General features: G+C 43.2%; 1 protein-coding gene across 1 annotated transcript; it reads right to left on the bottom strand.

Annotated features, from left to right (window-relative positions):
• Positions 1 to 5,430: 5,430 nt before the first annotated feature.
• On the bottom strand, positions 5,431 to 11,370 carry LOC142572231 (sepiapterin reductase-like). Its single transcript, XM_075681201.1, has 3 exons — positions 10,459 to 11,370; positions 8,425 to 8,571; positions 5,431 to 6,200 (listed from the first exon to the last, which is right to left on the bottom strand). The coding sequence occupies exons 1-3, from the start codon at positions 11,012 to 11,014 to the stop codon at positions 6,082 to 6,084; spliced, it is 822 nt and encodes a 273-aa protein (XP_075537316.1). The 5' UTR covers positions 11,015 to 11,370; the 3' UTR covers positions 5,431 to 6,081.
• Positions 11,371 to 11,852: the final 482 nt, after the last annotated feature.

The raw sequence follows: 11,852 nt of genomic DNA, 5'->3' as shown, positions 1-11,852 counted from the left end.
TTTTTAAGCTATCTTGTTTGGAACGTCTTTGATGCGTCGATTTTGGTCAAAAATCCATTTCAGACGTTGAATCCCTTAATACGACGTTTTCAAGACTTTGTGTGCTACCTGGGCTACGTGCTCATGTCCTGCAGGCTTCTCATGACGACATGACAGCTGGTCACCTCGGTTTCCAGAAAAGCTATGACCGCATCAAAGGTCGCTTCTACTGGCCTGGACTGTCGGCCAGTGTAGCGAGGTATGTCGCTTCCTGCGCCCTATGTCAGCGTCGAAAGCTCCCTACATCAGTTCTAAGCGGACAACTGCAATCGGTTCCTTGTCCGTCGCAACCATTTGAAATCGTTGGCATTGACCTGTATGGTCCTCTTCCTGTGACTCTCACCGGTAAACGATGGATTGTGAGAGCCGTTGATCACTTGACACGCTACGCCGAAACAACTTGTGTGAGTTCTGCCTCAGCCTCTGAAGTTGCTGCATTCATACTTCAATCCTTAATACTGCGCCACGGTGCTCCTCGCGTCTTCCTGAGCGACCGTGGAAAAGCATTCCTCTCGCAACTAGTAGACGAAGTACTCAGAGCCTCCGGAACCACCCACAAGACTACCTCCAGTTACCATCCGCAAACTAACGGCCTCACAGAGCGATTTCATCGCACGCTGTCAGACATGCTAGCCATGTACATCGAACCGAATCACAGACTGGGACGCAATTTTGCCATTCGTGACTTTTGCGTATAATACCGCCGTTCAACGCACGACCGGTTACTCGCCATTCTACCTTGTCTATGGTCGTTCGCCCAGTTCCTGTCTTGACGTCTCTTTCTTCGCGCCAACTGTCAATCAATGTCCATCCTCCTGTGAAGAATATGTGTCCCGCATTCTGCGTTGTCGCCAGCTCGCCCGCATCAACACCGAAGCACGGCAACAGGACCGCAACCAGCATTACGACGCCTCTCATCGCGTTGTGTGCTTCCGCCCTGGCGACGAAGAGCTACTCCGGACACTCCTGGCTTGTGTGACAAATTTCAACTTTGGTTCATCGGCCCCTACAAAGTCTTGGAGCAGAGTTCTCCGGTTAACTATCGCGAGGTACCAGTTATTGTTCCAAATGACCGCCGCTGCCGCGCCGCTGAGGTTGTCCACGTTTCCCGTATGAAGCCTTTCACGAGGCGTTCGCCGCCCCTCTGAATTGCGGCCAGGATGGCCGCTCTCGCGTGAGGGGACATTAGTGTGGCCATTTATAAGCTATTCTTTGTCATCTGTACATGATCATCATCATGTGGGGTTCCATATGGGGTTTCTCTTCAGCACAATGCGTTGGCGGGCTAGTTGGTTCTAATCCATGAATACCTTGTTTAGCGCAAAACGCCAGACACAAGAAAGACGACCAGGACAAGGCGCTACTCTCAACTGACATCATTTTATTGCGTCACTCCTTTACAGACCGCTCAAACCAGAAGAACATGCGCAGTGATCACCATGCGGTGGAGCCACCAACATCCGATCCCAAGAGCGCACTCATGCGACAGCATCGAAAAAACCAAATTCAGCGCTGTACAAGGTTAAGGAAGGCACACTAATGCACTGTGACCCCAATGACTGAATGAAAAATGCTTCCGATAACTCTCGGGCGGTGGTGTCACGGCTCTTTTTCAAAATCGTGGTATCACGAAACATGGGTTTGCATTTGCAAGTTTTACAATGCTGAGCCAAATGGGAACCTGCGCTAAAGAAAGTGTCCATGGGGTTTCTCTTCATCATCGCTTGTGGGGCTGGCTCTTGTGTGTGATCCGTGCTGTGGGCGTGATCGGTTCGCCGCATCTTCGACTGGGAATAAACGTAGTGACAACTGCTACGTCGCAATATATATATATATATATATATATATATATATATATATATATATATATATATATATATATATATATATATATATATATATATATATATATATATATGGAGACCTTTCTTGCAACCCTGCACGTTAGGAATAGCAGTTCCCGCGGTAGTTTCGTAATTTAAGCAACTTGCGCATGATGCAAGGCACAATTATGAGAGATTTGGCACAAGAGTTTAGAGAATCCTCTGGACATCTTTGCTGCGATTCCGATTTAGTCGAGAACGATTTAAATCTATGTTTTCTTTGCCTACCATCTCCTGGTGTCACCTGGGTCGGCGGTCAGTCAGTCGATGTTCGGGCTCTCGCCGAGTCGATTAATTCCTCCTCACTCTTAAAGAGGGAGAGATCTAGAGAGAGAAGCACGTTCGCCGACGGTATTCGAACCTTGGCGGCCGCCAGGATAGCCCGATGAATGATTTAACCGTTAAGCCATCATCTTTTTTAACGCGATAGCGTTAAGGAGCTGGTGTCGCAGAAAAGCCGGTGTCGTCGGCGTTGGCCGTGAGCGATAAATCACGGCAGGCACTTCATAAATAAAAAGCAACTTCCAAGATGGGCTGGGTGGGAATCGAACCAGGGTCTCCGGAGTGTGAGACGGAGACGTTACCACTGAGCCACGAGTTTTTTTTTTCTTTATTTTGAGCCACGAGTTCGATGCTTCAAAGCGGTACAAAAGCGCCTCTAGTGAACGCGGTGTTGCCTTAGAAACGAGCTGTTTCTAAGGCTCAGGCGTGCGTCGCTTGCTCAGGCGCACATTTCGTTGTCGCGCCGAACGCTGCGTTGCTCGACGCTCACCGCGTCCGATGCGGGGCGCGTAGTCGCTGCGCCGTAGCCCATTGTCTTAGGCGGGTCGACGGGAACGCTGTCGCGTTCCACTCGTGAAGGCGAAGCTTAAGCGTCCTCCAATTTTTTCTTTCTTTTCTTTCATGGCATTTATTTCAGTCACTTGTGACTGCTGCGGGAAACTAACGAACGAGCTAATAATAAGCGTCTTCCAATTAGTTGCGCGGCGACGAAGACACTATAGTAGGATACAACTTAAAAAAAAAAAACAGCAGTTGGCACTCTGCCAGTTACTCTGCCAGCCAATCACAGAAGCAAACAAAATCTTCGTCATGCGACCTTTTGAAAATGGCGCCGTACCTGATACCTCCGGAGCGTCTGCGTTCTTGAAGAGTCTTTTCATCGGCGGAAGCGATGAGGTGTGGAACAGACATGGACAAAGCGTATGGAGTCTAAGCGTTTCACGCTTCAAAAGCCGGCGGTACGGTTCATTGCACTGTTTAGCCCGTTTCACTCATGAAACTTCACTGCCAACTGAAGTGATACTTGATAATAAATAGTTGCAGCGAAGCAAGCATTTTAATTCAGCTCAATAAAGAATTAGGCTTTCGCCGTTCCACGATAATATACGAGTAAAAACGTATAAAATTACGCGCTTATAATTTTATTTTTGTGGTTACCGCCTTATTTAAGTAACAGGGAAAGATTAAAGCACGAACTATTTGCAGCCTCACGGACGAACAGTGGTTGGCGGTTATGAGGGCGTAGGCGGGGCTTCACAGGGCCCCTCACCAGGCCCCATAAAAAATTGTGGTCATACGCTGCAAGTTGTTACATGTCCTTTAGGGAGCGTTCTGCCGCAAAGATTTTTCAAATCGGCTCCATTAATAGCCGAGATAGAAATATTCCAGTGCCGCGAACCCATGATTTCAGCAGGCGGGCTCCACTGCCAAGCAAGATGCTCTCGCCTGTCGCCCCGTCTGAAAGCCCGGTTGGCCGACCGGGCCAGCCTGCCAACCTACCCTCCTCCTCCACATTTCTCTCCCACTCACCCTCTTTGCTTCTGGCGTCAAGCGGAACTTACGTAACTTCAGCTTTCTGTTCCGAGTGGAAGTGGCAATATGTTTTTTAGCGTTGTTTTTTAAGTTGGTTCTTTATTCTATGGTTGTTTACTTTCGTGTCGATGAAGAGGCTTTAATTGCACCAGCTGCGGTTAAAACTGTTAATGCCATGAGTCGTGTGCGCTACTTCGCGTCAACGTGCGGCAGGTTGTGTCACGAGAGACAACGCACAGTGGAATGTAGTGCCTGGGTGCTCGGAGACCACTGCCGCTTTTCGTGCATTTGGAAAACAGCGACCGCGAACTACTACTTCAGCGGAATACAACAGCTTTTCCCCTCTGCATTCTTATGGTGACTGCCACAGCTCTAGAAACTGCAAGCACAGCGAAAGGGGACGACAGGCAAAGCGGGCGGGCGCAGCGTACGCACAAGCGCGCAGATGCACACGGATGACGCTCGGTGGAGTGGCTAGAGCATGGTGTAAGACTATGGGCTAGAGCTCGAGCTACTCAGATTAGCGCCGGCTGCTAAGCACGCGCGGGCGTCTCACCGTCGGCAGTCAAAACGGAAATTCCCGCAGCGCAACTCCAGGAAGCGGAAACGCCGGAACCGGAAATTTTGAAACCGGAAATGCCGGAACCGGATTTGGTGTGAGGAAAAAAGGCGGCGCACATCTAAGGTTGTAGCTACTTAAAAGATAGCGGCGGTGGCGCGTGGATGGAGGGGCTTTAGTCATAATGGGACGTTTACATTGTATCGCCGTTTACATTGTAGCCAAGTGTTGATCATGATGGTGATTTACATACTATATATGGCACATACAATGGGGGATTGGCCAAGAAGCAGACGTTACATATGAGCCAACGTCAACCAGCTCTTTGAGATAATCGCTGCGTGTTATTATGGCTTCCAGAAATGGCACATACCCAATACGGGGAATCAGCGAAGAAAAGGGCCGTACGTATCGCGCCAACGCCAACTAGGTATTTGAGATGATTGCCGCCCATGTTCATGGTTACGATTTCCATACTCTGGCACATACCCACAATGGGGCTCAGCTAAGGAGCGGCCAGTACATTTAAACTAAAGAAGAATGAAGAAATACAAAAAGCCAATATAAGAGTAGTCACATTGCGTAGCGCAGGTGCGGGAGAGCACATATGGGTGTGCACACATTTCAATTATGCCAAAGCCTCAGGTATGTGCAAATTTATAGCATATTATAAACCACTTCACGAAAGGTTCTTTTTACGTAGACTAAAAATTATGCGTTGTATCTGCATATGTATGCATTTTTTTTCTTGCTTGCTTTAAGTATGCCGAATGTGCAAACCCCTGTTGCAAGTCGAAATGATAGAGATATGCGATACACGGGGAAGGAAAAAAGCCACTCTTTTAAAAATAATGAGAATAGTTTAGTAGTTTTTATCCCAAATCCTTTAATTATTGTGTGCATAAAGCCGGCTCTGCTATATTGTCTATTTCAGTTAAAATTAAAGACCATATGGTTTATAAATGTGCGCTCAACACTGCACCATGAGTGCTTGTCAGTGCACCAAATGTCCTGTCTGCGCTAAGATCGGTGCCAGGTCAAATGGCTGTTCCGCAACAAATCGTATATTGATACAAATTATTGAAACAGCAATCTTATCATGTATTGGCACAATTTATTGGCACAGTAACACAATCAAGTATTGGCACATTTTATTGGCACAATCAACAAGCACATTTGAAGTAACTGCAAAGCATACTGCTGCCAGCACAACCATGAGTAAGCTGGGAAAATATAGCCACAGCAATTTGAAAGGCACTAAGTACCATAACAAGAGGTGGCCTAAAGCTACTAAATATATATTGTAATAAGTAGCAATATTGCATCAAGCAAGACTATAGTAAAACAATCAGTACTATTCTCTCCATATAAAAACAGAACAGTGTGACCTTGGTTCATACAAGAAGTGCATGCCCTTGAAGATTTTAAACAAAAGCAACAACAAAATTATGCCTGCTTGTGACACACTGCTTATCATCACTGCATTGTAATGTTAAGAATAATAATAAAGCATGGCAACTTAAGCAAGATAATGCTACATAATGTTTACTGCAAAGGACAAAAAAGCTGCTGTTGCTTTTTAATTGTGCCTGCACAATTGTGCACAATTGTGCCTGCATACGCTTCTGATGCTTTGTCTTACATCAACCATATGTAATATGATCAATCATCAATATCCTTGATGCACCTCTAGTTCAGTTTCAAAAAACAGTAACAAATTGTAACCCCGGAAGAAATGTCGAGCAAAACAAATGGCCATAGAATGAACACGACATTCTCAACGCACTAGGTTCGATCAAAGTAGTCGACATGATCCCCAGACTGAAATTCCTGAGCCCCAAGAATTTGAACCAGACGAAGAGCTGTGGCATCCGGAGTCAGAAGCATACCAGATTCCTTTGCACCTGAAAGATCAAAGGCACTCAAAAAATCGAAATCATGCCATTCACTGCATCATTACCATCTTTTAACAAGTTCATTGAAGGACAAACAAATTCTACAGGTATCCTGATATCTCCAATTACCCCAGTTTTATATCCACCAAAGCCATCCTATGTCTGTAATTTTCTTATCGCTCTCTGTCTAATCATCTGCTGCTCTCAACAATATTTCGTTACCCATAGCAGCCATTATGCTGCTCTTATAGGCCACCAGTTATTTTCATTATGCATTGTGCAATCTTTCCAACCCCATTATTCTTAATCTCAACTAGAATATTTTGCCTTCATTTGAACATTATGCCTATCATATGTAATTCTGTTGCTTACAGCACCAACTTTAGATTCTCCTCAAGCTTCTTTGTTATCCATATATTTTTGACCTGATAGGTCAGTGATATCTGATACCACACTTAGTGCTGTTGAACCAGTCTTATATACTCTTTCTTAGAAAATATCAGTATGTCGCTGTTTGTGACTTGAGAGCGGCTGCCAAAGAAAGAATGAAAATGAGTTGCAGCGCGCTTGCCAGGCACTCCAAAGTCGTTATTCTTATGGCCCTCGGAATGAACATTCTTGTCACACAGCCAAAAATGACACCAAGTGCTTGAAACTATTGCTCAGATAAGACATTTTGAACACTTCAAAATACTGAAAGTACCACATTTTCAGTGGTATCATGTCCACGTGCATAGGGGTCTGCGTGTGCATTTGTGCATCTGTGTGAAACGTACTCCCTTTCTCTCTAATTCACATTACGTGTGGAAGAGCAAGTGATGGTTGACTCAGAAAGGCTCCAACACGGCACCTAGGGCACAGCAAATCCATACATGACAAGTGAGCACCAGCGGCACATGCTTCGGCTAACAGTTCCCTCCCTCTCCTGAGTGAGAGTGTCCCTGGGAGGCCATAAAAGCAGTCCACCTCATTGAAGGAGAGAACCATAACACTTTTTTCCTAGCAGATTATCGAAATTGGAGCAAGCTGCCCTTTCCATTACACAGTAAATAAATGTCCTGTTCTTGTATTGTATGACACTTTGTCACTGCCCAGGCCCTCCTTGCTGATCTACCAGATCCAGCTCTAGGCTGCTGGGCTAATGCTACACTCAAGAATGAGGAGCCCCATGAAACGCTATGTACGTTCCCACAAATCCTCATATCCAAGCTGTAGCATGTTCTACAAGGAATGTCGAAGGTACACAAAACCTAAGAAGCATGAAGTGTCGACTGAAAAATGTATATGAAGCAAGCATCAGAACTATTTTATATGTGAATTGACATGCCACACATACAGGTAGTGAAAATGAAAAATACTAGATCGTGAAGCGTTAAGTGCGTTCTTCATTCATACAAGCATATTGTTACTCGGGGTGCTAGCCGTGAGAACCTCTAGCATTCAGTCATGTGATCTCTCAGCTACTTCATGTATAAAGAAGGATATGATCTGGAAATAATGTTAACAGCTTTAGGCATTTGCTATTCTCATTCACAAAAATTTTTTTAGGGTATTGTACTGAAAAACATTAGCAGCATCCTTTGTCTAACATACAGTTTTGCTCTGCAACCAAGAAAGCAATATCAATAATATAGCTGCCAAATGGAGCCTAGAAACAAGGCTGTATTAATGGCATAACACAGAACTAAACCAAATTAGCAACAAATGTGTTGGTGTTTAAGGCTGAAACACAAGTGCAGAGCAGACTACTAACGTAAGCCATGCATAGCACTTAATATTATGCATTGAGAGGGCACATAAGACACATACATACACAAAATCAGCGCAGAACTCACTTCTTTCTGTGTGTTCGATGCCGAGTAATGTGTACAAGAGTTAATCAATTAGCATTCGATGTCTAGAAGGTAGAACCATTTCAAATAATTATTATTTGGGCAGAGACAACAATGTTAGCTGTTATGTGTACTTTATGTTGAACAGAATAAGTTGGCTAATCCTGTCCAAGTCAAACAAATAAAACACCTGTAGACAAGGCACCAGGAACCAAGATAAGCTTAACTCTTTTGTGCTATAGAAGAATTAGTGAAAAATTTGAAATGGGCACAAATTTCAAGCAATATGAAACTGCCTCAATAACATGTGAAAATGGCGCTTGTAGATATATTTTGGTGCACACAAGTGCACATGTGTATAAGCACAAGTGCGTGTACATGGATGCATTTTTTGATGTTACCTTTTGCCACAGCAGCAATCTCCTTTACTCCGTGGTGCAATGCTTGATGCATGGCTGTATCTACAGGGCCTGGTGAGTAATTGAGAACTGTCACCGATGGATTTTCTGTTGCAATAATTTTGAAGTACATCTGTCGAGCAGCTTTCCCTGTAAGAAATGATACAAGAAAAAAGTTATATATACGGTGTCTTCTAGCATTCATGACCACTAATATTGGATGCAAGACCACTTTCGGCCCAATATCCCGATTTTTTAGCTCAACATCCTGATATTGTGTACTGGTACACTGAACCTGTATACAATCACAGGCTAAGAAATTTGCCAATGATCATTTAAACAAAAGAGACATCTCAATAAAAGTAAACGAGTATGACAATAACTATCATGTAATGCCATATTAAAGGCTGTATATGTAGGCACGTAATCAAAAAGTTATCACTTAGCCCTATCAACTATAACACTACCACAGGCAAAAGATTTAAGTGGACAGACAACTATTCAGGACATGACTCGAGATGGCCTCGCCGATGGAAAGATTGTGTCTCATATTTATTGAAATGAGCAGTTTTCCTCATTAAACAAAGATTTATATTTTAAATTGTTCACAACAAATGACCTTTGGCACCCTCACACGGCAAAAGCAGGATAAAAGAATTTAAAAAAAAATCGAAAATGCTCAAAAAAATTTTAGGACTCCAAGATATACAATATAAAGAAACCCGGAGATGATCACAGGTTTTTAAAAACTCATTCAAAAGTTCTTTGATGAAGTTTAATTACAGGTTGATATTGATTCAAAATGTATGAGAGATTATGTTGGAATGACTAATATATAATCATTACAAAGCTTTGGGACGTACATATCATATTTTGCATATCAGAAGCACTAAATTTCTGTGTCAATGATGCGGTAGCCACTAGAAATTTCTGAAAAACAGCATCTAAATTTTAATATGAACTCAGAATATGAAATATACAGAGGAGTTCTATTGTAATGACATTATGCTTTAAAACAGCTGGCCGCATTGAAATCCACGTTACTAACAGGCAGAATCATTTTTTTTTTGCAAAGTAAACATTTTCATAATATTTGTTTTGATTGTAGTTGCTTATACTAAGCTACAATTTTATATGTGCAGCTAATAAGGCAAAATAGATGCAAAGTATTGCTTCATTTGAAGTAAAGAAGCCAACATCGACACAGCACTGCTGTGACAGCACAGTTCTTTATAATAATTAATTCTTCATTCACCTACTGAATTAGTTCTGTCATCGAACTTTGAGAATATAGACTGCTATGTTATAGTGCTGCCTGTAGTGGTTGGTAATCCTAAACTTGTCAGTAATTTAACACCTAAAAAGGAACTGTTTTTGTACACAGGAAATTACACAATTAAGAAATGTTACAAAATATGATAAGTTATGGGGAATAGACTTGACAGTTGTTTTCACAGTGCAGCCATTTTAAGTGTATATAAGTGCACCATCAGTCATGATAGAAGAGTTTGGGCAAAGCTGCATGAATGGCCCATCATTGGCTGCCAATTATTCTGGGTGATCATATGGATGCACTTATGAGCACTATAGCTATGTAGCTTCTTCGTTGAGTGTTTACCCAGTACAATCTTATTAAATGATATTCAAGAGAACGCTACAGCTTAATAATCTATACACATAATTGATGTAGTTTTTCTTTTTTGTTTGCTCTGACACAATTGAAAAACTTGACTAGCTAAAAAAGGATGAATTTGAGCACATGGAGAAATGCTATTTTCTTTTTCATTTCTTTTTCACATTTGAACAGCACAAATTAAATGTATGGAAAAAACAGGGAAAACTACACATATTGCCCACAAACATGATTTTTATTCGCGGTTTAACTAAATTTAACAGATTACTTCATTATGATTGCTATATAGCCTTAACGGATAGAATAACACGTGCAGAATTACTTGTTCTTAAGCTCACTACTACTTATTTCCTATTGCGTGCATGGTGATTTTCATTACAATTGGCACAAATACTTTTTCTTACCAGTGCAATAAATGCTTGCCCCAGCCATTGGCTTCACAGCGGCAAGTGACGAAATGTTGATAATGGTTCGAGAAAGGGTGAAACTGTTTGGAAACTGTTCAAGAAAGGCCGAAGTCAGCGTCATAACAGAGGTTAAGTTGAGGTGGAAGTAGTCGTCAATTTCTTTCTCGTCAGTGAAGGCGCTTGCATACTTGTGCACATCACCGACCGTGCCTACATTGTGAACCAACACAACGCCGTCTGCCTCAGATATCTTGGTCCATGTGTCCGTTATCAGCTTCCGGTAATCTTCAAAAGTGACCTTGGAATGATCCATAACTTCTGCAATGACTTCAACGCCAGGAGCAACTTGGCCGACAAGGCGTTTGGTTTCATTGAGATTCTCGGCGTTGCGACCGGTGATGACAAACATGGATTTCTCGGCGACTTCTTGGCTGAACGCTTGAGCTATAGCTCTTCCTATTCCAACGCTTGCTCCAGTTATTATCACATAATACTTTCTCTTCCAGAATGCGCCAGTACGGCGGCTTGCTGTGTCACCTGTTGATTCCGCCATCACGTAGAAATACTGCGCCGCCCCACTGGTTCGTCCGTGCGACTTTCAACCCCTCAACGCCTTTTCTTTTAACTGCGAGCGACCGCAAAATAAGCCAAGATTGCCACGCTAATCTCCCAGTGGCAAGCGCCCTTAAACCTTTGCTTTTATCGTCTGCCGCAGAACTGGCGCCGGTGGGGTGCCGTTATCATTTTTTACTGCCTTTACGCTGAATGATCGAGCAGAAACAGTGTGACCACAGAACACCCATGGTGTGGCCGTGTGGCTTCAGCGGTTGTATTTTCCTCTTCAGCAGTGCTCTTAATGAACGTTCGTGTTTTCTTTTTAATTCAAGCATTCCGTTTTGTTATGAATGGGAGGCAACTTCCGGTGCACGCTCAGCGTCGAGAGAGAAGAAAAAGAGGAATCAAAACAGACATGCACACAGCGCAAGCGTGGCCTAACCAAACAAAAAGCAAAATCACAAGTTTTTCTTTAAATCACTATCATCATCATCAACTTAACCAAATTCATATGATATATATATATATATGGTCTTGGATATTTGGCTGTGCGTGTTCAAAAAAAGATTTTGGGGAAGTCGCCTGTTCCAGGAGCGGTCAACTTGTGCATGACGCTCTGCCTGCGAACCGACCAAAACAACAAAACCATAGTACGTCGCTGATCTGCTGTACAGAATTAGCTAAACATCATGACAATCCCCTAAAGTTGATGCGAGTTAGAGTGCTTGCATGATATTGTCCTAGTCAGCGCACGTGCGCGCGAGAGCGGGACACGGCACGCACAGTGGTAACAAACAAACGTCTATTCTGTATTTTTTCTAGTTGAATGATTTTGT

Source organism: Dermacentor variabilis, chromosome 2, assembly GCF_050947875.1.
Source record: "Dermacentor variabilis isolate Ectoservices chromosome 2, ASM5094787v1, whole genome shotgun sequence".
In the NCBI taxonomy this organism is placed as follows: domain Eukaryota; kingdom Metazoa; phylum Arthropoda; class Arachnida; order Ixodida; family Ixodidae; genus Dermacentor; species Dermacentor variabilis.
This window is presented reverse-complemented; position numbering and strand designations above follow the sequence as displayed.